Source organism: Oryctolagus cuniculus, chromosome 17 (genome assembly GCF_051225735.1).
Source record: "Oryctolagus cuniculus isolate XC-2025 breed Fujian yellow rabbit chromosome 17, ASM5122573v1, whole genome shotgun sequence".
Taxonomy (NCBI): Eukaryota; Metazoa; Chordata; class Mammalia; order Lagomorpha; family Leporidae; genus Oryctolagus; species Oryctolagus cuniculus.
Window position 1 is genome coordinate 4882905 of NC_142883.1, and position 26778 is coordinate 4909682.

Consider the following 26778-nt stretch of genomic DNA (forward strand, 5'->3'; position numbering starts at 1 on the left):
GAGTATATGCTGGTTCACTGTCAAATGCCCACTGCTAGGGCCAGGCTGGAGCCCGAACTCCATGTGGTCTCCCACATGGTCGGCAGGGACTTAGTCCTTGAGCCATCCTCTGCTGTCTCCCAGGGTGTGCACCAGCAGGACGATGGACAGGAAGATGGAGTGGCCAGGACCCGAACCGGTCCTCTGTTACGCATCTCAAGTGGTGGTGGCTGAACTGGCTGAGACACAATGCCCACCCCGAGACTGGTCCTTCCAATTCGAATTCAACCCAGGGACTTCCCTTCTCACACTCTGGTATCTCTCCCGTCTGTACTTCCTCTCACACAAGGCACGTCCCACACTCTGGCTTTCATCTAATCTCTACTGAGGATCACTCCCAACCTGTCCACAGAGTCCTTCCTTGTACTCTTTTATGGTCCAATAACCCTTAAAAAAATCTATCATAGATTCCAAACATGTAGAAATTAGAATCAGAGACCTCCCCTGCTCGCCCCAGTACCCACTGCTGAGGCTTAAGGGCGGCCAGTGCACCACCCAGCCAGTCGAGGCATGCGGTGAGCGTGGGCCTGAGGGTCTGGAACTCAGTGCGGTGACAGCAGCAGAGGGAACACAGAGCAACTCCGCTGTCTGCCCAATCACCAGGTGCTCATCTCACGCCAGCTACCTGGGGGCACAGCGCTGTTTAAGGCTTGGTCTCTGCTCCCAACTAGGAGACACCAGCTGTCTCAGTGCTGCTATGCAGGCCACGGTGACAGGGCAGGGACGTGTCAGCCCTGAGGCAGGAGCGCCAGCAGCAGAGGCAGCACCCTAACTGCCAGGGCGGTGGGCAGGGGGTCAGTCTGCACGAAGGGGCCCTGTGCCAAGGTGTGGATGGAGCAGGGCCGTGCTGGTGAGGGCAGCTGAAGCCCTGACAGGTAGGGAGGTGGCAGAGCTGGTGGCCGCCTGTGCACAGCCGTCTGGACTCTCCCATGGATGGGGAGTGTGTGGCAGGGTGGGGTGGTCTGCCGTCTAAGGGGAGACCGGGAATGCAGGCAGTGTAACAGGTCAGGACTGGGGAAGTGACAGAGCGCAGCTGCGGGCCTGCGTGGATCACGAAGCCATCACCCAGACTGGAACCACCCAGAGGGGGTAGGGGCCCTGGGAGTGGGGGACGTGAGGGAGGGCATTCTGGGTGGAAATTGCACCCTCAGCAGCCGGGGAATCCGGTGTGGCGCCATTTCACACTGCGGGTGTTCAGAGGGACCAAAGGGCCTGCAGCCAACTCGCGTTTCCCACAGGGAGTGACAGCGCTCCCAGCTCGGGACCGCCCGACTCTAGGTCCCGTCCATCCTCACAGAGCGCACCGACCGGGGCCGGCCTCGGCTGTGTGGTCAACTCCCCACGGCCCTGGCCAGCTCCTCCCCTGGGCCTGCAACAGAAACTGGACTGGCCAGCAGACGTGTGCAGCACACGCCACACCTCCGTCCGCTTCCCGGCTGCGATCTACAGAGCCCCGGCCACCGGGGACAGCAGTGGGCAGCAGCTGTCCTGGGACTGCAGAGTCACCACCAGGCGGAGAAGGGGCACTTGTGACTCGGTTTTTATTTTGGGGCCCTCAGGGCAGAGGTCGCCACACTCCTCAGGCCACACAACAGCACCGGGCAGCTCCTCCACCTGCTCCACGGACGCAGCCCGGCTTCCTCCTCTGACACCCGGCCCTTCCGCCGGAGGAAGGGAAGCAGTCTTTCCCAGACTCGTGGCCGGGGGCGGCCGTTGAGCCCCAGAGGAGCCCAGTGTCCACTGGTGCTGCCCAGCGCTGCGGGGCAGAGATAACAACAGAGGAAGGGCGGGGTGGCCGGCCCTCCCTGGGGCAGCTCTCACACAAACAACACCGCCGCCAGCCCGGCCAGGAGGTGATTCATCTCCGCTGCGTGCAGACCCTGCCGGCCGAGCTGCCTGGGCACCAGGTGCCGTCGCCTCCCTCTGCGCAGCCGGGGGTCTCACTCCAGGCGTGTGGTACCTGGCTGACTTCCAGAGCCCGATGTCAAGAAGCAGTCTGGGGAGCGCTCGGCTGCACCTCCCCTGAGACCCTGCTGGGGTCGGGTCCGAGCGGCAGGTGGGGGCACACGGGGCCTCGGCCCCTCCTGGGCTCCCACCTGCCACACCACGAGGCAGGCGTGGAGAACCAGGGTGACTTCCTGGCTGTGCTCAGCAGTGCCACAGGCTTCTGTCACCCCACCGTCAACCCGAGGCAGTGACCCCCACTGAGGAGGCGCAGGGGCGCTTGGGCTTCCACACGTAGCAGCCTGCAGGAAAGGCCAGGCCGCGAATGTGGCGCTTTAATAGGCGGCAGACCCCACGTGGTATGTAGACACACTGGCCACAGCGCCCCCTCCTTGGCCGAGAGCCTCGCACAGGCCCTCTCACGGTCCCTGGGAGCAGGCTCTAGGATTCGCAATGTACAGTGTGGCGCCCTCCAGCGGGCAGCGGCCACTGGGGGCACAGTTCAGTAAGTCCCGGCTCCAGAGTGGCCCCTGGTCACTGCTTTGCCTTCTTCACAATGGTGCCCACAGCAGAGATGACAGTGGTCTTGGAGCCGCTGGCGCTGGTGGTGACCGTGACGACGGCTGGCAGGGTGGCCGTGGTGGTGAGGATGGTGGGCTGAGCTATGGTCGTCACGGGGATGGCGGAGTCCCACTTGCTCTTTCTCTTCTGGGCATCTGGAAACAAGGCAAGGCGGTCACGCTCGAGCTGGCTCAGAAAGCACCACCCTCCTTCCCGCAGGCCGGGGGCGGGGGACAGATGAGTGAGCCTGGCCAGACAGCCGAGGGGCAGCACAGATGGGGCTCGACCCGGGCTCCAAGGCCGCTTCTCACACTTGGGGCTTAGAGGACATCACAGCAGGGGCCTGTGCTGCGGCCCAGCAGGTAAAACCACTGCCTGGGATGCCGGCATCCCACATGGGCACCGGTTCGAGTCCCAGCTGCTCCATTTCCAATCCTGCTCCCTGCTAATGTGCCTAGGAAACCAGTGAAAGACGACCCAAGTGCTTGGGTCCCTGCCACCCACGTGGGAGACCCGGATGAAGTTTTTTGTTCCTGGCTTCAAACTGGCCCAGCTCTGGCCGTGTGGTCCATTTGAGGAGTAAACCACTGGATGGAAGATTTTTCTCTCTCTGTAACTCTGCCTTTCAATAAATAAATCTAAAAAAAAAAAAAAAAAAAAAAAAAAAAAGCACAGACAGCAGGCCCAACTGTGGCCCGGATCTGCAGGTGTCTGCCTGCCAGACGAGCCAGACAGCCCTTGCTCCGTCTGGGTCTGGCCGGGAAGCAGAGCAGCCGGAGCTGGGACAGACTGCCTCGTACCTGCGACAGCCGTGCTGGCGGCGGTGGTGGTGGTGGCCGTGGCGTTGGTCGTGGTGCCTTTCTTGGTGCCCGTCACAAACTCAATCTGGCAGGGAGAGAAGACAGTGAGACCCCTGCAAAGCTGGGAACCCACTTCCTCACGCCACCCATCTGCCCCAGGGACAGGCGCTTGGCACCAAACAAAGGAAGCATTGAAAATCAACTCTGTGTGACCATCTAGGGGCGGGAGAAATGCTTAGGAAGGCCCAAAGGGACTTTTCACCACTCCTAAAACAGCTTTCCAGACTTGTACCCCTCCCGGCAGCACCAGGTTTTGGCACACACAGGCCTGGCACTCCCGGCCACAGCTGCCCCTCACATGCCCCTCACCCTCTAGCCCGGCCCCCTCCTCCTTATGCCCAGGAGGTGGTGCCTGCCTGCACAGGGCAAGGACGCCCCTGTCCCCTGGTGCTGCAGACACGTCCCTGCACTAAGCCTGGGGTTCAGAAGGAGCGGGAAAGAGACAGGAGGAGACGCAGCACAGCTACGACGGAGAAGCCCAGTCATCCTCTGCGCTAGCGCCACAGTCCTCCCTGCAACCAGAGCCTCCGAGAGGTCTGCCAGCCAGCCCAGGCCCTGCAGTCGGGGGTGCCCCGGGGCTGCAGCTGCTGGGAGGAGGGTCAGGCCAAACCACAGGCGGGAGAGGCTGTGTCCTGGTGCCCAGCACTTATCTCTTGGAGATGTGACAGAGAATATAGTGTCCAGAGAACATTTTGGTTTCACAGCCAAACTTATGCTGCCCAAGGGACCCATTGGTGGGGAAGAAGCGGTACCCAGGACCCTAAGTGAGGGGTCACCTGGCCATCAGACTGGTGACCTACAGGAAAGCACCCAGGCAAGCCACGGTCAGTCCTGGAGGCCAAGAAACACACAGACTGCAGCAAGCTGGGGCCCTGCACTCTCAGAAGGAAACTTCCCTCCAGTCAGGTCAAGAGGGCACTGCCAATCTGAGACAAAGCCACAGGACTCTGAGCTGTGAGGGGTGGGGGGAGAAGACGGGAGGGAGGTGAGAGAGGACAAATGCAGCAGGCAGCAGGACAAGAGCAGAGTGGCAGGAGGGGTGTGTGCAGGCTGAGCCACAGGGGCTGGGCTGCCAGCACCCGCCCAGTGCAGCAGGCGTGGCCGAGGCTGCTCAGAGCCTTCCTGTGTGGTGAGAGTGGGCAGGCATCCTGGGCTTAGCCAGCAGCTGTGTGCACTCCAAGCCCTCCCACCCAGCATGCCTGTCACCACTTACTTTGGTTCTCTCCTTCTTGGCCTTTTCCAATTTGTCCATTTCGATCTTCTGGGCCTTGGCTAGGGAGAGAAGACAGGCTGTGACTGAGGCAGCCCAGGAGCAGCTCTTGGCTAAAGGGGCCCAGCCCACTCTGCCCCACCGCCCTGTTCAGTGAACTGAAGACCCTTGTGGGCTTAGCGTCCTTTTGCACTAAGCCAGATGAAGTGCTAACACTAAGCTGGTGTGGAGCAGGGGCCTTAAACTCAAGGGCTTGAGGCCCACCTAGAAGGGTCACCTACTACTGACCTCTGGCTGACCAGTCCTCCCTGGGAATGCAGGCCCAAAGGGGAGTACAATCCCACTGGCCAAGAAACTGGAATTATAAATTTTTAGGTAAAGTGTTGGAAATGAATTCAGTGGAACAAGACACAATGAGTGTGGGCCAAACAAATCAGTTCTACAGGCCAGGATCTGGTCCATGGACTGCTAAGATCTACGGTTTAGGGGCCAGCACTGTGGTGTAGTGGGTAAAGCCGCACCTACAGTGCTGGCATCCCAAATGGGCGCCGGTTCGAGTCCAGGCTGCTCCACTTCTGATCTAGCTCTCTGCTATGGCCTTGGAAAGCAGTAGAAGATGGCCCAAGTCCTTGGGCCTCTGCACCTGCGTGGGAGACCTGGAAGAAGCTCTTGGCTCCCGGTTTCAGATTGGCCCAGCTCCAGCTGTTGTGGCCATTTGGAGAGTGAACCAGCAGATGGAAGACTTCTCTCTCTGCCTCTCTGTAACTCTGCCTTTCAAATAAATAAATCTTTAAAAGGTATCACAGACAGGGCCGGTGCTATGGCGTAGTAGGTAAAGCCGCTGCCTGCAGTGCCAGCATCCCATATGGGCGCCAGTTCAGGTCCTGGCTGCTCCACTTCCGATTTGGCTCTGTTATGGCCTGGGCAAGCAGTAGAGGATGGCCCAAGTCCTTGGGCTCCTGTACCCACATGGGAGACCCAGAAGAAATTCCTGGCTCCTGGCTTCGGATCGGCACAGCTCCAGCCATTGCAGCCAATTGGGGAATGAACCAGCAGATGGAGGACCTCTCTCTCTCACTCTCTGTGTAACTCCGACTTACAAATAAATTAATAAATCTTAAAAAAAAAAGGAATCACAGAAGACTCCTCCTGCAGCCCATTCCTAGTCCTTGGAGCAGCCTCTGGGCACTGGAGGACACACTGCCTTTCAATAAAAAAAAAAATAGACCTGCGGCTCAAGGGCCTGCAGCCTCTTCAATTCTTCCCAGTTCTGCCTAACGGGCCCTCAAGACACCACTGTGCCTGGTATCCTGCCCACGCCTGCCCGGCCCCTGCACTTTTCCAAGCTCAGCGTGAACACCACTTCCTCCACGAGCCCTCCAACCCCTGCAGCAGGTCAGGCATCCCTGCTTGTCCCAGCTCCCCCATCGTAAGCCTCGTCAGTGCGGGGATTACTGGCTCAGCCATCTGTCTCCTTCGCTGTATGACAGCCTTGTGAGTCAGGGATGGGGGCCCGTCTCATGAGACTGTGAAGGTGCTGCCTTTGGATGCCCCTTGGAGGCCCTCTGACATAGAGGAGACTCAGGAATGCGTGTGGCCTGGGTGACTGCCTGGCTGGACAGATAGGCAGGTGGGTAGATGGAAGGCAGGTTACCTAATGCCTCATAGTAGGAGTCCTCAGACCAGCCATGGGGGTCGAACATATCCTGAGAAAGAAAAGGTCAAAGCCACGATCAACTGGCAGTGTCAGGTGACAAGCCCCTTTCCCTTGAGTCTTTCCATAGACCTTCCTGGCCTGGAGCGCCTTCCTGTCACAGCACGAGGGTTCAACTGCGACCCCGGGCCTCCAGCTCCGGGGTAGATGCACCGCTCAGCACCCCCCAGCTGATCTGCAGGAGCAGTGAGCCCACACCTGGGCCCTACATATTCAGAGCTTCGCGGCCAGATCTGTAACTGGTGTCTCTCACTGGACTGCTTCAGAAAAGGAACAAGAGCGAGATGGAGCCTCTTCCATCCAACCAGAACTGCTGTGCCACTGACCTTCCTGTGCAACTCCAGTGGAGCCGGCCCAGGGTCCAGGGAACCCCCCCACCCTCAGCCTGTGCACTGGACCCACCTTTGGGTAGTTGGTGCCGAGCTCGTCTATGGCACAGAACTGAATCAGCTTCTCATAGATGCTGCAAGGAGAACAAAACAGGCACTGAGCAGGCACTTGTCCCATGTCCCTGCCGACTCCCCGGGCGGAGTGGAAACCTCTCTGACCTCTAGACCCTGTTCAGCTGTTCCAACTTCCCAGCGGGAGGCCTGGTCCTGCTACTTCCGGCCTGCACCTGCCTGTGAAGTGGAGCTGCTGGCTGGGGGCTAGGATGAGCACAGGGTCAGGTGAAACGGCTCCGTCTTATCTGGGCGTCTCCGACCCTCAGTATGCAAGGCTAGGTCAGGCCTGCCACTCAGGACCACACAAGGTCCCCGCTGCCACTCACGTGCTCAATCCAGGTGTCACTTGTTCAAGGGCTGCAGAGTGAGAGCCACATACAGCTAGCTCTGTCCCGGACCCTCTCATCTGCGTGCAAAGCCAACTTTCCAGAGCTGGGAGAAGAACCCAGAGACTGGTCATCGGGCCCAACTTCCTCATCCTAGACTAGAGGACACTGGGACTCGTGAGGTCATGTGTGGCAGGAACGGAGCAGGCCAAGAAGCCATCCCGCCGCCCCCACTCCAGCCCAGCACCCTGGGCTCTCAGCTCACACACTGGTTTCTGGGTGGAGGCTGGACCCGACACAGCAGCCCCCAGTGGGGCTGGGACGGCCTGCTGGGTCTGAGTCTGGGGGAGTCTGAGCTCAGGTGAGACCTCAGCTGAGTCTATCCGCACTACCTCCCTGGGGCTGGCCCCGGCTCTCCTCCAGCAGCAATGACCCAGCCCCACGAGCTCAGGGGAAACTGACCTAGGGTTCCGGAATTCTTTCTTCCGTTGGATAATGTAGTTCATATCCATTCCCTCTTTTATCTTTCGCTCATACAGCTTCTGGATCTTGTCCTGTGGAAGAGGAGCAGAAGAGCATGTGACAGAAGCCCACCTGTGGGGAGCAACTCGGACTAGACTAAGTTACTGGAATTAAGACTTATTCTATGCATCTGCTCTCCCACAATATGGCGCTGAGAAGGGAGAAACAGCTTCTACACAGCTGCCTCCAGTTCAGCCAATAAACTGTAGGACCTGCTCCTGATTGGAGGAGAGCAGCGTACTCGGCGTGTGGGTAGCAGAGTTGGGATTGGTGGAAGAGGACTATAAAGGAGGAGAGAGACAACATGCATGAGGAACATCTATCTGAAGGAACACCTGTGCAGCCCCCGAGAGAGCCGGCCGGCGGTGTGCCGCTCCCCCGCGGAAGTGGGGAAAGTGGCCAGGGGGAACCGCCCTTCCACGGAGGTGGAAGGGACGGTAGCCAACCCGGGAAGAACCAGCAGCAAACCCAGGGAGGGCCGAGTAGACAAAAGAACAGCGCAGGGTCCTGTGTCGTTCCTCCACGAAGACGGGGAGCGACACCCACCTACTCCCAGTCCCAGTCTTTAGTCTCGAGTGCTGTGAGGAGCACATTCCTTCTCCACCCAGCCTCTGCCTGGACAGAGCTGACCCAAGTCAGAAGAGCCCAGGCCAGTCTGTCTGCGGCGTCTCCCTTCGGATGAGTAACAGAGGGTGAGTAAAGACTGAGGCAGGGAGGCCACGGAGGAGATGACAACCGATCGCCAGCCGCTTCATCAGCTCCTGCATCGCCTGAACAGTCCGAGGCGCCAGAGCGGACGTGCAGGGACACAGGCTGGTTCTCAGCACGAGGGGAAGCCCCCGAGCTGTGAGTCACAGGCTCCTGGGAGGGACTCCGTCCTTCTGGGTGCAGGCAGGAGAGTTTTTCAGGTTGGCTCACAAATGGCTGGTTCCAGCCAGTTTATCGAGGGTTACCCCTCATCTTCGGACTCCTCCTCCAGGAGCAAGGCCTGGACTTTCAAGGGTAAGGAGAATCACACCCGGCCCGGATCCAGGCCCACCTCTGGCCAGTGACCCGAGTGTCCCTAGGAAGGTGCTGCCCAGCTGAGACGATGCCTGTGCTGCTTAGGGCCAGTGAAGAGGCCCAACCCTGAGGAAACAGTGCCACTACCCAGGAAGGCGGGCATTGCACTATCTGCAGGGGCTGGTGCTGGGGCGTAGCAGGTAAAGATGCCGCCTGCTGCCGGCACTCCATATGGGAGCCAGTTCAAGTCCCGGCTGCTCCACTTCCAATCCAGCTCTCTGCTATGGCTTGGGAAAGTAATGGAGGATGGCCCAAGTCCTTGGGCCCCTGAATGGTGTGGGAGCCCTGGAAAGAGGCTCCTGGCTCCTGATTGGCCCTGCTCTGGCCATTTTGTCCAATTGGGGAGTGAACCAGTGGATGGAGGACCTCTCTCTCTCCCTCTCCTCTCTCTGTGTAACTCTTTCAAATAAAGAAATAAATTTTTTAAGATTTATTTTTGGCCGGCACCGCGGCTCACTAGGCTAATCCTCCGCCTAGCGGCGCCGGCACACCGGGTTCTAATCCCGGTTGGGCCGCCGGATTCTGTCCCGGTTGCCCCTCTTCCAGGCCAGCTCTCTGCTGTGGCCAGGGAGTGCAGTGGAGGATGGCCCAGGTGCTTGGGCCCTGCACCCCATGGGAGACCAGGAGAAGCACCTGGCTCCTGGCTCCTGCCATCGGATCAGCGCGGTGCGCCGGCCGCGGCACGCCGGCCGTGGCGGCCATTGGAGGGTGAACCAACAGCAAAAGGAAGACCTTTCTCTCTGTCTCTCTCTCTCACTGTCCACTCTGCCTGTCAAAAAAATAAAAAATAAAAAAAAATAAAAAAATAAAAATAAAAAAAAATAAAACAGATTTATTTTTATTTGAAAGACAGAGTTACAGAGAGAGGTAGAAACAAAGAGGTCTTCCATCCAATGGTTCACTCTTCAAATGGCTGCAATGGCTGGAGCTGAGCCAATCTGAAGTCAGGAGCCAGGAGCTTCTTTTGGGTCTCCCATGCAGGTACAGGGGCCCAAGGATTTGGGCAATCTTCTACTGCTTTTCCAGGCCACAGCAGAGAGCTGGATTGGAAGAGGAGCAGCCAGGACTAGAACTGGCACCTATATGGATGCCAGTGCTTCAGGCCAGGGCTTTAACCCACTGCGCCACAGCACTGGCCCCAATAAATAAATCTTTTTTTTTTTTTTTTTTTGACAGGCAGAGTGGATAGTGAGAGAGAAAGAGACAGAGAAAAAGGTCTTCCTTTGCCGTTGGTTCACCCTCCAATGGCCGCCGCGGCTGGTGCACCGCACTGATCCGATGGCAGGAGCCAGGTACTTCTCCTGGTCTCCCATGGGGTGCAGGGCCCAAGCACTTGGGCCATCCTCCACTGCCTTCCCGGGCCACAGCAGAGAGCTGGCCTGGAAGAGGGGCAATCGGGACAGAATCCGGCGCCCTGACCGGGACTAGAACCTGGTGTGCTGGCGCCGCAAGGCGGAGGATTAGCCTCGTGAGCTGCAGCACCGGCCCCAATAAATAAATCTTAAAAAAAAAAAAAAATCTATCTGCAGCCGACCTCCTGGGGCAGTTTAAATACAGGGGTAGGGGTCAGTGCTGTGGCTTAGCAGGAAAAGTCACCGCTTGTGGAGAAGGCATCCCATATGGGCACTGGTTCGAGTCCCAGCTGCTCCATTTCCAACCCAGCTCCCTGCTAATGGTCTGGTAAAGCAGTGGAAGATGGCTCAAGCCCTTAGACTCCTGCACCCAGGTGGGAGAACTGGAGGAAACTCTTGGCTTCTGGCTTTGGGTCAGCTCAGTTCTGACCACTGGGGCCATTTAGGGAGTGGAATGGGGAACAGATCTTCTCGGTCACTCCCTCTCTCTGCAACTCTGCCTTTCAAACAAACCGACACATCTTTAAAAAAGAAAAGAAAACACGGTGTGGGGGGCAGTACGCGTCACCTGCAAGGGAAGGTGGGCGGGGCTGGGGTGCCACATGACACCTTTGGGAAAGACCAGGAGAGGCCGACTCTGCCCGGACTGGCCTCCGGAAGTCTGAGCTGCAGGGAGGGGTTTGCAGTGCAGTTAATTACAGGGAGGAAAAGCCAAGGGCGACAACGGCTTTCCTCAATGCTGCCTCCTCCAGGGCAACGGAAGGAGCCCCATGTTCTACACGTGGCTCGGCTCTGTCTCCCGGGCCATCAGGTCAGTCCTGCCACCTCAGATACCGTAGTTTCTACCATGACAAGGTACAGTCTGAACTCAGGCTGAGCGGCTGGGTGCCTCCGCCTGGGCAGGTGGCCCGAGCCTGCTGTCTAGCACGGAGGGTGACACGTCTCTGGGAGGTGGCGGGGGACAGACAAGTCAGCAAAGGGAGAGGACTTCTGGAAAAGGAGGAGAATCTGTATGGGCTTCCAGCCTGACTCTGGTCCTCCCCCGGCCTTGTCACCCACGGGCAGGGGGACCAGGTGCTGCAGGTGTGCAGTCTTGGGCATCTGCCTTATTGTAGTCGGAGGCCCCACTGACAGGGGGGCGGGGAGGGGGAACCCCAGCTCCCCCCAGGACCGCCCGCCAGGCAGTAACTGCACTAACAGCTCTAAAATCTCAGGTCGGGTCTGCACGAGTTTTGTCAGGCGAGAGATTGCAGAATCAGCCCTGACGGAATACGAGGGTAGGAATTTTATGCACATAAACGCTTCTGAAGTTAGATGGTCCCAGTTCCTCAGCAAAGCTCCTCCTGAGGAGTTCCCACTGGTCAGCGGGGCTGCAGGACATGTATGTTTTTCTCTGCCCAGGCTTAGGACTTCATGGAGGGCCAGCAGGGGGCAGGGCCACTAGGGCAGGGTGACCTGCAGGGAGAGGTAGCACAGTGGGCGCGCAAGCCTGACACAGGCTAAGGAGGAGTAAGCAGGACTATGGTCCCCTTCTCATACGGATGTTTCTTACAGAACCTCAGTCCCCTTCCCTGCCACGGGCTCTTCAGGTTCGAAGACCGAATCAGACACCTAACCCAGCCTCATGGGCCCCGGCGGCCGGGCCTTGTGCTTACTTGTAAGTGATTTGAGCATCGGCCAGGGGGTTCTGGTGGGATCTTGATCTCATCAGGCGACATGTTCCGGACCCTTTCAGAAAAGGAAGCTGTGGAGAGAACAGAGGGGACAATTCTGTAGGAAGAGGTGAGGACGGCCACAGACACGAAAAATAAAAAGCGACCACATGAAACGTTTTCAGGGAGGAGTAAATGCGATGCAAACACCGTGCAGGTGCGATCTCTCGAGGAAGGGTCCCCTGGAGCCAAGGCTGAATGACCAGGAAGAGCCAGCGTGTGCCAAGCTGGGGAAACAGACATGAGGCACAGCGCACCAATGTAGAGAACACACACTACCAAGTCACAGCGGCTAACTTTTAGGGAAAGAACAGGCCCCAGCATGCGCTGTGAATGTTTGCCAACCAGCTGGGGGTGGGGCCGGAGTGAGAAGGTGCCTGATCCACCCAGACTACAGGGGATCAGAGCTCAGAGTCCCCCAGGTTTGGGTCCCAAAGCATCCAAAACGACCTGTACAGGACAAACATTCATCTGATGTTATTAGCTTACGGTCTTTAAAAAAGAAACCAACCAACCCCTGTTGGCCCACCTCATTCCTGGGAACAACAGGCCCGATTCCCAGGGGCAGCTCCCTCAGCCTCGCCACTGCCTCAGCCTCCTCCTCCCCAGCCTCCGGCCACCCTGCCTGGATCACTCAGACAATGCGCTGTTTGTTGTAGGACTGTGCTCTTGAAAACATTCTCTCATGAAAAGGACCTCACAGTGAGCCAGCAGCAGGCAGGGCGCGGTGGGGCAGGACGGAGGGAAGAATGAACAAGCCCCCACCGATACACAGCAAGTGCTTTCAGGGGACCTGCTATGTGGAAGCTCTGGGCTGGCCGAGCACAGCCTTCCCCACTCGCTCCTGAAGCTGGGTTAATGTTTTCTTAGCAGATAAGGTACACTGATCTCTGCTGTAAAGAACACAGGCTGCGCAGTGCTGGGGACGAGGCTCCCAGATCTCGCCAGCTGAGCTGCTGCGGTCCCAGCCTGCGCACACTGAGCCGCGCTGAGGCCAGGGGTCAAGTCCAGAGCAGAGTCGCAGCTGCACGATTTTCACTGTCGTCAGTGGATTCTCACGGAATGCGTCCCAAGAACAGAGGACAGACTGAGTGGCACACGGCTCACAGGCGGGTCCTGCTGTGGACTCCGCTGTCAGCGCGGCCAGGGGTACTTCCACTTGCGGACTGAGCGCTGCTCTTTGCCCAGCACTGTACTTCTGACCCCGAACTCCTCAAGCCAGGGTGACACCCTGCTCAGCCTGACTTCCTCCTCCGCCCAGTCCCGCAATGCTGGGAGTTCAAGGCCTGAGCTCCCGTGGGCTGCAGAGGCTGGGTGAACGCGGCGTCGGCAAGGGAGAGCTGGGCCTTCCATTTTGTGAGCATTAGTAACCAAAGCAAGGAGGGACGAAGCGGATGTGTGATGAGACACATGCCCTCTGGCATTTGTCAGGAAGGCCTTTTGGAAAAACAGGCTGTGATACTGTTGTCACAGCAACTAGCCACACTTCTGGGGTTCTGACAGCACACGGGACGGTGAGAGGAGGGAAACCCCTCTTGAACTGGCTAGAAACAAGATAATTCCTAAGAAGTAACTGTCAAACAAAGGGACACTCAGAAAAACTAATAAAAGCTTCACACAGGCTTCAGGAGCAAGCTTTAAGTGATTCGCTCTGGAGTGAGCTAGTGTGGAAGACATCAGCCCACTACCTGGCTGCAGTCAGATCTCTAAACCCTCTTCCCAAGCAACCATGTTGTGTGACGGAGCCAGACGCTTGGGCAGTGCTGCGGGTCACTGGCTGCTGCCTGGGTCTGGGGGGCCGTCTAGGAGGCAGTGCATCCAGCAGCTGAGAAGCCCACTGACAGCACGAGTCACCCCGTGCATGTCGGTCGGGAAACAGCCAGTGTCCACAGCTGCCAGGAGGAATCTGTGTAGGAGCAGCCAGCCAGATGGGCTTATGGGTGGCAGAGGGTGAGCAGAGGGAGCAAGCCGGTCCTCTGGATGCCTGCGGGATGCTGTGAGGTGGCTGAAAGCAAACGACCATGGGGTGTCTCCAGCGCACAGGTGACATGAGGAACCCAACGGGACTACCCCACCAGTGCCACTGTTCCAGGCATCCTGGAAGGCAGGGACAGGGTGCCACGCTCAGCCCTGTAGGAGCTCCACTACTGGAGACCGATGTCTACGGGTTGGCTTTCCTCCTCGCTGGCTTGCTCTTTGAAAGGCAGGGGGTCCACACATACGGAAACACTTCCCATGGCAGCCAGGCAGCTGTGTCCTAACTAGTTATTCCTCAATGAGAATCGCTGGGTATTCAAACTTGAAGATCCACCTGTGGGACAGACATTGTGGAGCAGTGGGCTATGCTATCGCTGGGGATGCTTGCATCCCATGTTGGAGTGTCAGGCTAGTCTGCTTCGCCATTTTTTTTTAAGGTTTATTTATTTATTTGAAAGTCAAATGGGGCCAGCGCTGTGGTGTAGTGAGTAAAGCTGCCACCTGCAGTGCTGGCATCCCATATGGGTGCCAGTTCGAATTCCGGCTGCTCCACTTCCAATCCAGCTCTCTGCTGTGGCCCGGGAAAGCAACGGAAGATGGCCCAAGTCCTTGGGCCCCTGCACCCACGTGGGAGACCCAGAGAAAGCTCCTGGTTTCAGATCAGCCCAGCTCCAGCCATTGCGGCCATTTAGGGAGTCAACCAGTGGATGGAAGACCTCCTTTCCTTTCTTTCCCTTCCTTTTCCTTTCCTTTCCTCCCTCCCTCCCTCCTTCCTCTCTTTCTTTTTTTTTTTTTTTTTTGACAGGCAGAGTTAATGAGAGAGAGAGAGAAAAAGGACTTCCTTTCCGTTGGTTCACCCCTGAAACGGCTGCCATGGCCGGTGCGCTGCGCGGATTTGAAGGCAGGAGCCAGGTGCCTCCTCCTGGTCTCCCATGTGGGTGCAGGGCCCAAGCACTTGGGTCATCCTCCACTGCCTTCCTGGGCCACAGCAGAGAGCTGGGCTGGAAGAGGAGCAAGTGGGACAGAATCTGGCGCCCTAACCTGGACTAGAACTCGGGGTGCCAGCACTGCAGGCAGAGGATTAGCTAAGTGAGCCGCGGCGCAGGCCTGGAAGACCTTTCTGTCTCTCCCTCTCACTGTCTGTAACTCTACCTCTCAAATACATAAACAAAATCTTTTTTTGTTTAAAAGATTTATTTAGTTGAAAGTCAGAGTTACATAGAGAGAGATGGAGAGGCAGAGAGAGAAATCTCCCATCTGTTGGTTCACTCCCTAATTGGCCGTAAAGGCCGGAGCTGCACCAATCCGATGCCAGGAGCCAGGAGCTTCCTCCAGGTCTCCCACGCAGACGCAGGGGCCCAAGGACTTGGCCATCCTCCACTGCTTTCTCAGGCTACAGCAGAGAGCTGGATCGGAAGTGGAGCAGCCAGGACTCGAATAGGCACCCATATGGATGCTGGAACTGCAGGCAGCGGCTTTACCCGCCACGTCACAGCACCGGCCCCCATAAATAAAATCTTAAAAAAAAAAAAAAAAAAAGATGTATTTGTGTCCTTCCTGGGTAAAAAAATGAAACATCACTTAGCAACAAAAAGAAACAATGGACATGTTTAATAAGGAGCATCTCACAGGCGTCAAGCTGAGCGAGAGGCCCCCCCAGAACTACTGCATTTGTACGAGTGGTTCCCCACTCTGTGGGGCGGGGCCCCTCTTAGAGGACACCTGGAGAAGTTTGGAGACATTTTTATCGTCACCTTTGGGGGAGGGAGAGCGGGCTTCCAGCACTAGTGGGCAGACACAGGACGGACTACACCGCCTACAATGCACAGGATGGTTCCCATGGCAGAATGACCCAGCCCAAAGTGTCAACAGTGCCAAGGCTGAAAGATTTTGATTACACGGAATTCTTCACAAGGCAAAGCTATGGTCAAGACAGTAGATCCCTACCACCTGAGGCAGAGGGAGGGGTGCGAGGGAACATTCTGGAGGGATGGAAGTGTCGTGTATTATGACCATCGTGTGGCCCACACGACCATTCAGTCGATCAAAACTCAAGCGGTACACTCCACACTGGCACATCTGGCTCTGTGTAAATCCTACTCCAACAGAGCTACTTCAGAGGGACGTGGAGACGAGAGTGCCAAGTTGGCTGTGGAAGAAGCTGGGGGCTGAGTCGGCCACCGCCCACACACATTCCAGCACTCTCCCAACGCTGCTTGCGAGCGCGAGCTCCGAGCTCCATGGAGAGTTGCCCTCTGACCCCCAGCCTTGCAGTTTCTCGGCATGGTCCGCCCTACGGTGTTTTCTAAAGTGTATACTCAAGGTTTTAAGGAAATCCTGGCGTTTACACGACTTGAAGGAGCCAAACTCCATCCACTGGACAACCTAGGGATCAGGGCAGAACCGCGCTAGGAGTCGGGGCTGCTCAGAGACTCACATTCCTACCCACGTCTTCCTCAGAAGACAAAAGGAACGAACAAGTTCTAGCTCTTTCAGTTAGGGAAAAACAAAATGGGCCCGACCTCCCGTCCCTGGAAGAGTGACCTCTGGAGGGACATCTCCAGGCCGCGTCCCTGTCACCTGACGGGAACCACAGGGTGGGCTCTGCGGGCCACAGCTGCAGAGCAGTAACTCGCTCTGAGATCAGGGAACAGGCAGAGAGCGCGGGTAATGGCCGCGGGGGTGAGCGCGGTCAACCCTGCTGCGAGGTCTGGACTCGGACACCAGGGAACGTCCCTGGGTCAGGCTTTCAGGGCCATTACAAAGGCCACAGTCAAACTAAAGGAGCTGAGGGGCTTTCTGAAAGGATTAAGAGGCTGGAGTTGGCACAGGACTTGGATGACGTGGGCTTTTTTCCAGAAATGGCCTTGCTCCTCCCTAGTCACAAAGGGCCCCAGACACCAGGGCTGTGAGGCATGTGCCCGCCTGGGGACAGAGCAAAGTGCCAGCAGAGGCCACATGCCGACTCCCTGAGCACCGTGAATATGCCAGTGGAGGAGGAGGGGGCACAAACACAAGACAGGGCACAAGGGGAAACAAAGGCTGCGATGAGGTCCCAGCTAAATGGGGCCCCGAATTCCCTCCTGACGGTGCTGGCAACCACACGAAGCACAACACAGCACACCATGAATACCACTTTGAAAGAAGAATTGTTCCCTGGCGGTCTCACCCAGTCGCCCTAAGAAGAGCGGCAGGGCCCGAGGGGGAGTACGAAGGATCAACAAGCCCCCCGGAGCAGCTCCCACCGGGTACTTACCAACGAGTTCCTGGGGGTCTCGCTTCTCTACGTCTGCATTATCCTACACAAGAGAAGCAGAAACACGAGGAGGTCAGACCTGGGTCCTTGAGCCACCACTGCTTTCCTCGCTGAGACACACGGGATCACTAAGGCAGGAGAAAGGGTGAAAGGACAGCCGGGGACGTTGCGGGGCCTCCGGCAGCTCAGTCTCCCAGCCCCCTCAGCTGCTCCACGGGCTCCAGCAGGGACCAGCACCCAGAATGCTGAGAACGTGCGCCGGCAAGCCTGTTCCGGCTACCTCTGCCACCTGCCCTCTGTCCACGCTCGCTCTGGGTCTGAGGAAGCGTGCTAGAACACAGTGCCGCGCTCAGGCCCAGCGGCCGCAGTCTCTGGAGCTGCCGCGGCCCCAGGCACCACCAGCTCAATGGTGGGTGCTGGGGAGGGGACTATTTATAACACCTGAGACTGAAAAACAAAAGATTAGTTGCTCCTGAGAGTTTTTCCTACTTTTAATTTAAGCAGAAAAGGGAAACTTGATCATGAGGGGAAAGGGGCAGCTTGCAGAACCCCGAGCCAGCATGAAGCACACCTTAACAGTTCTCTTTACACTGGCATTGCTCTCTGCAGAGAAAAACTTCCTCTCACCCTCCGTGTACAACCGCCAGCTCTACACACCTACAAAAACCCAAGAGCTGAGACTGCATCACACGGCTCCTGTATTTCATTGCTTCAAAGTAAATGTCTCACTGAAGCCAGATCAACGCTGCGAGGCCATGGTCCAGGGCCACGCTCTAAGCTGCAGCACAGCAGGGAGGAAGGCCTTCCCTTGCCCCCGCTGTCCACACGTGACCTGGCAAGCACACAGCTGCGCTGCTCACCGCTCCAACCCAGGCAGACCAGCGAGTGCCAGGCTACACGCTAACGATCACATCGCAGAAGCGAGGCTAGGGTGAGTTGCTGGGTCTCATTTCTTTCCGTCTGGTTAGGGAGGGAGAAGACAGTGCCAACTCCACAACAAGACTTGACAAGGAACAGCCACAGACCTCTGTGCACCCCCCCCCCCCTCAAGAATAAAGGCTACACCACAACACGTCTCCCAAGTGAAGGTGTGAGGACCAAGTGGAGGCTAGCGGTTCCTGGCCTCCCTCCCTGAAAGTCCTTCCTGGTAAAACTCTCATTCTTCTGGACACCACAGCTATTCACTGAACTTGGGGGGCACAATGTCCAGGCCAGGCTGCCTAGCAGCTCATCTCTTCTGGACTCTGCCTTGCTGCCAATCAGGTGGGCAAAGAGGAGGCTGGATGGGCTGGGTAGAGAGGAGTGGGAGGGGCCTGGAGGACTGCCATGTTGAGTTCAGGCTGGAATCATAAATCAACTGCTCGCCAGGGTGCCAGTCTCTTAGGGAACCAACAACAATCCCTTTGTGACAGTCAAAGAACGTGGGGCTATAAATTCCCTGAAATTCTCCCTCCAGGGGACACCTTGCTGGGTACTAACTGTGGGAAAGATGGGCATGTCCTATCTGCTCCTTACCCGGCTCCAGCCAGCTGCCTGCTCATGGCCAGGCCAGGGGGAGACTGACTGCGAGCTCCTCTTTTCCAAGGTCCTGCGCTATTCCAGCGCATCTTTCAAGGGCAGAAATGCAGAGTCCAGGAGGGGACTCGAGGGCCACACGGGAGTCTACCCCAGGGTCAGAAGTTGGTCACCTTAGGGCTGGCACTGTGGCGTAGTGGGTAAAGCTGCCACTTGCAGTGCCAGCATCCCATATGGCCGCCATTTGAGTCCCGGCTGCTCCACTTCCAATCTAGCTCCCTGCTAATGTACCTGGGAAAGCAGAGGACCCTGCACCCATGTGGGAGACCCAGAAGCTCCTAGCTCTGGGTCAATGGCCCAGCTCCGGCCATTGAAGACACCTGGGGAATGAACCAGAAGTTGGAAAATATCTTTCTGTCTGTAACTTTACCTCTCAAATAACAAAACCTGGTAGTTTTCAATTTGCTGACTAGTGTCTGCTTTTCTATCTTAGTACAAAAGAAGAAAAGTGTGGGTATTCCCAGAGAGCACCCTGCGCCCAAGGCCCTGGGACTTTTCCTTAATCCTGACCCTCACATCCAGAATCAGCCCACTCAGCTCCTCACAGCCAAGTCCAGCTCCGCAGGCCTTCAAACTTCAGACTCCAAAGTGCTGACCAGTAGATGGTGCCCCCACTCCAAGTGCCAGGAGATTATTATCATTTGTTAAAGATTTATTTATTTGAAAAGGGGGGAGGGGGAGGGAGGGAGAGAGAGAGATATCAATCGATCGATCGATCATCCACCTGCTAGTTCACTTCCTAAATGGCTGCACTGGCCAGGGCTGAGCCAAGCTGAAGCCAGCTGCTTCAGCCGGGTCTTCCACTTGGATGCAGAGGCCCAGGGACTTGAGTCATTGTCCTCTGCTTTCCCAGGTGCATCAGAGGGGAGCTGGATTGGAAGTGGAGCAGCTGGGACATGAAGCAGTGCGCAGATGGGATGTCGGCATTGTAGACAGCTTAACCCACTACGCCACAACGCCAGCCCTGATTGTGTGGTGAAGGCCCAGCTTGGAAGACACAGACAGCTGTGAGCCTCAGCAAGAGGCCAGTCTCCTGCACTAAGGTTCTCCCAGGAAGATGCTGGGGGCTGTTGGTTCAGGTTCCCCATTGTCATAGGCACCCTTGGAGCTTGGAAGACCCTGGAGAATCAGACAGGAGGGATCTGTGTGCATCCTCCTGGCCACATCCTGTCATGTTCAAGACTGGAATTCACTTACCCTGGGACCAGTAAACTGGGCTGTGAGCTTGTGGAGCCTCTGGGCATCTGCATCGCTGCCCTGAGCTGCTACTGAAGACAACGACCCAGGCTCTTACGGACCCCGAAGACAGCGACCCAGGCTCTTATGGACTCTGAAGCTGAGCTCCCGCCCCGCCCTGAGCACAGGAAGGAAAGTGCCGGAGCCGCAGCACTGCCCGCTCCTCAAATGGAGATGGTCCCAGAATAACAAACAGAAAAACTCAGAAGGAAGGGGAGACTGTCGAGGATGGTGACGAACACCCCAAAGATGCTTTTACAACCATTTACCCTGCAATGACCTTCGAAGGAAGCTTTATTCAAAGAAAGCAGCTTCTACTCCAACGTAATGACAATGACATCACTCCATAATGACCTCCACGGGCAACAGGAGATCAGGACGGGTAGGGGCAGTCACAAGACCCAGAGACAGGGGGCCGGTGAGGTGGCGCAGTGAGTTAACGCCCTGGCCTGAAGTGCTGGCATCCTCCGCTTCTCTGCTGTGGCCTGGGAAAGCAGTAGAAGATGGCCCAAGTCCTTGGGCCCCTGCACTCACATGGGAGACCCAAGAAAAGCTCCTGGCTCCTGGCTTTGAATTGGCGTAGCTCCAGCCATTGTGGCCAACTGGGGAGTGAACCAGCAGATGGAAGACCTCTCTCTCTCTGCCTCTCCTCTCTGTGTAACTCTGACTTTCAAATAAAGTTAAAAAAAAAAAAAAAAAAAAAGACCCAGAGACGGGTCTTGCATTATGGCATAGTGGGTAAAGCTGCTGTCTGCAGTGCTGGCATCCCATAAGGGCACCAGTTTGAGTCCTGGCTGCTCCACTTCCCATCCAGCTCTCTGCTATGGCCTGGGAAAGCAGTAGAAGATGGCCCAAGTCCTTGGGGCCCTGCACCTGCATGGTAAATCCAGAGGAGGCTCCTGGCTTCGGATTGTATCAGCCCATCTCCAGCTGTTGTGGCCATTTGGGAAATGAACCAGCAGACAGAAGACCTCTCTCTCCGCTTTGGTGTAACTTTGCCTTCAAATAAATAAATCTTAAAAAAAAAAAAAAAAAAAAAAAAAAAAGACCCAGAGACACATTCTCCTGCCAGTAAGGCCTCACACACTAGGAATTCAGTATGAAAATGAACCCAGCTATGATGTCAGAAAAGACACGTGACGCAGTATTTCAAATGGCAGCACCAAGCAGATGGAGACAGGTGTGACCCGTCCTGTGCCTGCACCGAGACAGGGAGGGGACAGACCCGCTTATGAGGACACAAACTAAAAGCAACAAGAAACCAGTCTTCTTTTCTTCCCCCAAGGCCAGATTTTCACCGATGGGAAAACCTTTCTTGACCTGCGTGAGTCCATCTTCTGACTTCCAGGTGGAGATAAGTCAAAGTAAAGAACCCAGCCTGGAGATCTAGTTACCAGACTGCCTGCCTCAACCAGCAGCCTGCAGACAGGCCCACAGAGGCACACATCCCAAGGTTTACCTGGTTCATGGACAAGACCAAGACACAGAGTCTCACCTGGGAAAGGAAAGGAAAGAACTGACCACAGCTTCCTAGGAGAAAGTGGGTAAACCTCTTAGCTACCTAGTTTAAGTTCAATTAAGACCCAAGGGGGAAAAATCCATAGCTTTCCAAGCCAAGCCAAGTGGGAAGACAGGAGAGACTGCTTCACAGACTGAGCTGGTCACAGAAACCAAACTCTGAGACAAGGACTCCTCTTCTGTCTGCACCTCCCCTCCCCAGCCTTCACCAGAGACTGGAGTTCCAACAGCCAGAGCACCAGGTGACCACGGCAGGCTGGCGGCCATCCCCAGGGAGCAGCGATGTGAACCTGCCCTTTTGATTTCTTAGTCAGTCATGACCACACTGTGTAAGACTGCTGCAGTCACGTGGCACGTCAGTGGGAATTACAAAAGTTGGAACGTGGTTCCCCCGCGGAGAACACAACAGCCCAGCTGCCGGTGAGGCTGCCTGGAGAAGTGAGGCAGAACGACACGGAGTCGTGGCGCTGGAGGAGCTGCCACGGAACCGGGAAGCCCACCCGAGCAAGGGGGAGCAGGCCCTGCTGAACAGACGGAGGTCATTTACACTCAACAACTCTGCCTCTCCTTTCCGGAACGAGCCCCGCAAAGCTCACACAGTTCCAGCAGCAGACAGGGCAGTGTCTGTCATCTGGATTCTGCCAGATCTAACTGTCCCATTCTTTCCCAAGTTCTGGGAGCAAGAGGCACTCAGAGCAGGCCAGAGGCAAGCAGGCCACAGACTGAGCGTTTTTGGTTGGACAGTGGGAGCCTGCGTGGTGAGTCAGGGCAGCTGGGGAGGCCAGACCAGACAGCCCTCGTAGTGACAAAGCCCTAACCGCTCTCACTGGATAAGCACTCACCTACTAAAGGAACCCTGCAGCCCAGGAGGCAGAGGATTCCCTGCCGACCACTGCAGCCTCTCCCCCTCCTCTGCAATGCCAACTCCCTGAGACGGTCCCCTCCCCACACTGGTTTAGGGAGCTGTGTGCAGAGTGCACACCTTCGCTCACCCACCCGGCCAAGGAGGGCAAAGTGCCTGCCCTGTACACTCAGCAGCCGTGCTGTGCATCACCCAGGACAGCCAGGGCCTGGCTCACAGCAGGCGTCACTCATCTCACACATGCAGACCCCTACTCGCTTAGTGTCAGTTTTCTTTAGAATACTTTAGGGTTTCATAGCTACCTTCAGCTCAGTGTTCGAACCTCTAAAGTCCAAACCCGGTAAAATCCAGAGTGTGAATTCACAGGAGTGTCAGAAATAGCAGAGGTGCAGGGCTGGCACTGTGGCATAGGTTAAGCTGCTGCCTGCAGTGCTGGCATCCCATACGGGCACTGGTTCAAGTCCCGGCTGCTCCACTTCTGATCCAGCTCCCTGCTAATGTGCCTGGGAAAGCAGAAGAAGATGGCCCAAGTCCTTGGGCTGCTGCACCCACATGGGAGACCTGGAAGAAGCTCCTGGCTCCTGCCTGGCCCAGCCCTAGCCATTGCAGCCATTTGTGGAGCAACCCAGTACATGGAAGATAAATCAATCAGTCAGCTAACCAATCTTTCTCTCCATCTTTGCCTTTTAAATAAATAAATCTTTACTAAAAAAAAAAAAGAAGAAGAAGAAGAAGAAAAGGTGCTCACAGCAGAGCTAGGCTTGCAAGAGAAGGCTGATCAAGGCCCAGGAAAAGGGAGCAAGGTCACCAACACCGAATTTTAAAAAATTTATTTAAAAAACCCAATTCTTGGCCAGCGCTTTAGCTCAACAGGCTAATCCTCCGCCTGTGGCGCGAGATTCTATCCCGGTTGCTCCTCTTCCAGTCCAGCTCTCTGCTGTGGCCCGGGAGTGCAGTGGAGGATGGCCCAAGTGCTTGGGCCCTGCACCCGCATGGAAGACCAGGAGGAAAAACCTGGCTCCTGGCTTCAGATCAGCGCAGTGCTGGCCATAGCGGCCATTTGGGGGGTGAATCAATGGAAGGAAGACCTTTCTCTCTGTCTCTCTTTCACTGTCCACTCTGTCAAAAAAAAAAAAAAAAAATAAAAATTCTTTGCCTATCATCCTGCATCTTCTAAACTACTGGGCTGAATGCTCCTAAATCTCAAGACAAAAACAATTACTGTGGAGTTAACTCATTTATCCCCAAATAATTTATAGAGCATTTATTATATTTCAGGCATTGAGCCAAGCACTGGGGATAAACCCTGGAAATAAAGTTATGAACTAAAATGCCAAATGCTTCATGAATTTTCACAACAGCCCCATGAAACTGCTATGTGTGCGTCCCTGGGGAACCCTCACGGGGGTATCAAAGTGACAGCCCAAACAAGGTTTTCCGAGATGGGCGCCGGTCACCTCACGCTGCCAAGAAACCAGCACTTGGAGATTACTTTTATCAAAACACCTTCATGTACCAGAAAATAGAGCCGGTTTGACAGATGCAGTGGGGGTGTGGAGTGAGAGCTGCTAGCAACTCGCAGCCTGGCGTCGGGCTGGAACCCGGTGCTGTGTGGGAACGACACTGCACGCCCCAGCACCTCCCCCCGGAGGGCGCCCATCACCAGCACACTTCCTTCAGTCGCATCCTGTTGGCCACAAACGGACCCCTGCCATGGGCATACTGCCTGCCCGGGGATGGAAACACTCCACTTATCAGAAAAATAGGAGGAAGCTGGTGGGGCTTATTTGGATGCACTGGAACTGCCGTGGCCGGGAAGGCGAGCTCCTTTGCTCAGAGGTTCCTATGAGGCAGGGTTAAACAGGAGTCTGCCAAGACAAATGAAGCCAGGCTAGAACCGGCCTTGCAGCCTGATGAAAAGACAGGGAGGGGGTATGGAAACGTCTATTTGAAAACTGTGGTTAAAACCAGGCCCCTGTGGCTCTGCACTGCTCCAGTGCTGTCACAGGGTTCTGTTGCTATCAATCACACTGAGTGGAAACACCCACCTCGGGCCAGGACCATCCTTTTGTTTTCTGACTATGCCAAGTGCTATCTACATTGGATTCAAGACACTTTGGGACTCTCAGTTCCTTGAAAGACTGGACAGGGGGCCTCTCCACTCCTCCCTCTCATCCTCAGCCAGGGCAGGACACATCTGACTCCAGAGGCCACTTCACACCAAGGATCTGATCAAGCCCAGGCAGCGGGTTTGTTTTCCCCTCAAGGCTTCCTCCAAGAAATGGATCTCCACGCTGTGAGTGGTTTAGAGGGTGGAGGGAGCTAGGACAGACAGGACAAAGAGGCAGACAGCCCTGTGAGGCTGAGCGACAAAGCGAAGCTGGTGAGACTCTCCACTCTGCCCGGCCACCAAATTACAAAAGCGTTTCTCTGCCTGACATGGTTTACATTGGCAAGTGCACCCACGAGGCCTGAAAGCCAAAAGGGGGAGGGAAGAGCAAATGTGGCCACCACCTCTGTACTGGCAGCAGGGACTTTGTCACCCACAGAGACAGAGGAAAGCCAGTATCTTTAAGGCATGGCCAGGATATAATTCACCCAACTCCAAAGCTAGGACTAGAAGCAAGCAAAATCCTACAGGACTCAGAAACCACAGGGCAGCACTTCAAGGCGCACAGATTAAAACACAGACCCATGGCTGGAAGTGCTGGATACTCCAGGCCAGGCGTTTTCTGCATCATATAATTTCAAAAAGATGAACCCAGCAGGGGAAGGAGGGGCCCTGCCACACCTCAGTGAGCAATCCCTGGCATCTGGCGTGGAGGGAAGGAGCGGTGTTGGGGCTTGCAGGGCAGACAGGAGGGTGCACGGGGCATGCAGGCTCCTTTTCCACTGCAGAACCACAGGGTGGGGTGGGGCTTCTGCAAGTCTCAGCTTCAGTTTCCTTGAAGGGAGCACAACCGAGAAGGCCCCTCTGGCAATGCGGTGGAGCCAAGAGGAGGGTGAGAGGAGAATAATGGCCGGCTTTTCCTCTTTTCATGAGATCACGACTTCCAGCAGTCAGGTTTCTACCTGCACACTCAGCTGAAGGGGCAGCGAGGCCTTCTCTGGAAGGTGGCAGAACAAAGCACCCGGTCTGGACTTTCACTCTGGACAGCGGAGGCAGAGTGACTCCCACGGTCTGCGCTGTCTGTGTCCTGCTGCTGCTCCCATCAGGTCACCCAGCCACCCAGCAGACTGCTAGGCCAGCCTGGGGTGGCATGCACACCTCATGAGCTTCTGGAAACTCCCTGCTTTCCATTTCTGCAAGGGCACCCTAGTGATGCTGAGGACAAGCCTCAAGGCCATTAGTCATGCGGAGAGCAGGAAGCGCCAAGCGTTGGGCAGGCTTGGGCATTCTGACAGTTCAAAGGCCACATCACAGTTTCCAGCAAAAAGAGTGGGTGGCTCACAAACCAGCAATGGCCAAGGGCCATTTCCTTTCAGGCTAAGTGAGTCATGCTGTTTCCCCCCTTCTATCCTGCATGATTAGAATTAGGATCCTGGGGCATGAAGAATATATATTGTTACAGTCTCAGAAAAACCCCAGGACACAGACATTTCCATTTTGTGGAGAAGTAAACAGAAGTGAAGTATAACAAAGTGAGGCCGGCGCCACGGCTCACTAGGCTAATCCTCCGCCTAGCGGCGCTGGCACACCGGGTTCTAGTCCCGGACGGGGCGCCGGATTCTGTCCCGGTTGCCCCTCTTCCAGGCCAGCTCTCTGCTGTGGCCAGGGAGTGCAGTGGAGGATGGCCCAAGTCCTTGGGCCCTGCACCCCATGGGAGACCAGGAGAAGTATCTGGCTCCTGCCTTCGGATCAGCGCAGCGCGCTGGCCGCGGCGGCCGTTGGAGGATGAACCAATGGCAAAGGAAGACCTTTCTCTCTGTCTCTCTCACTGTCCACTCTGCCTGTCAAAAACAAAACAAAAAACAAAACAAAAAAACAAAAGTATAACAAAGTGGCTTGGCCAGTGCAGCCGATGTCGGATTCAACCCCAAGTTTGCACCACAAGCCCAGTTTTACTGCCTCTCACCTTCTTGGTGGTAAGAAGTCACTGCAGGCAGCAACGGTTTCTGTGATTCCATTGGTTAAACCACCAGGTAAGTCAACAAAGGGCAAGGAGGAAGGATCTCTTTCCAGGAACGACTCCAGACAGGGCGCAGAGTGAAGTGGGTGTGAAATCTTTGACTTAAAGGGGCCACCGCCAGACTTATCACCTCTGGCTATGATTAGGGAAAACGGCTCTGGAGTCCACAGGGCCCAGTGAGTCACATCCGAGTTACCCTGAACAAGGGCTGGTCCCGAAGTCCCAATCACACCATCCGTGTGCACCGCCACCCTGTCCTGAGCCCACACAGGGAACGCATGCCACCGGTCTCCCAGCCTGGGTGAACAACCACGTGGACTTCCAAGGAGCAGAGCTGCAAAGGGTGACCCGACAGAGAATACAGCGTGCTTCCTGTCCAAGACGAGCCTGTTGGGGGGGAAATGTACACCCAGCGTTTTATTCTACCTGTAACACTCATTCAGAGTCTTGCTACTATGCCACATTGATTTCATCTACAC

The 26778-nt window shown here is 56.2% G+C and overlaps 1 protein-coding gene and 1 long non-coding RNA gene across 7 annotated transcripts in view; one reads left to right on the forward strand and one right to left on the reverse strand.

Annotated features, from left to right (window-relative positions):
* Positions 1-1563: 1563 nt before the first annotated feature.
* SAP30BP (SAP30 binding protein) overlaps positions 1564-26778 on the reverse strand; it is a 39539-nt gene continuing 14324 nt past the window's right edge. For 2 of the 6 annotated variants that reach the window (XM_051838410.3, XM_051838409.3), the window contains 8 exons: positions 16979-17021; positions 11689-11777; positions 7560-7651; positions 6731-6791; positions 6269-6320; positions 4618-4676; positions 3345-3429; positions 1564-2699 (listed from right to left, as the gene is read on the reverse strand). In XM_051838410.3, coding sequence (XP_051694370.1) covers positions 2518-2699; positions 3345-3429; positions 4618-4676; positions 6269-6320; positions 6731-6791; positions 7560-7651; positions 11689-11777; positions 16979-17021 — 663 coding nt within the window. In that variant the 3' untranslated portion in view covers positions 1564-2517. Of the gene's footprint in view, positions 2700-3344; positions 3430-4617; positions 4677-6268; positions 6321-6730; positions 6792-7559; positions 7692-8165; positions 9504-11688; positions 11778-12274; positions 12328-16978; positions 17022-26778 lie in introns of those variants that run through there. The other 4 variants (XR_016224073.1, XR_016224072.1, XM_089317937.1 and 1 more) reach the window with 3 other exon arrangements.
* Positions 9838-26160, forward strand: LOC138846017 (uncharacterized). Its single transcript, XR_011383356.2, has 2 exons — positions 9838-10844; positions 11588-26160. It is a non-coding gene; the product is annotated as an uncharacterized LOC138846017 (long non-coding RNA).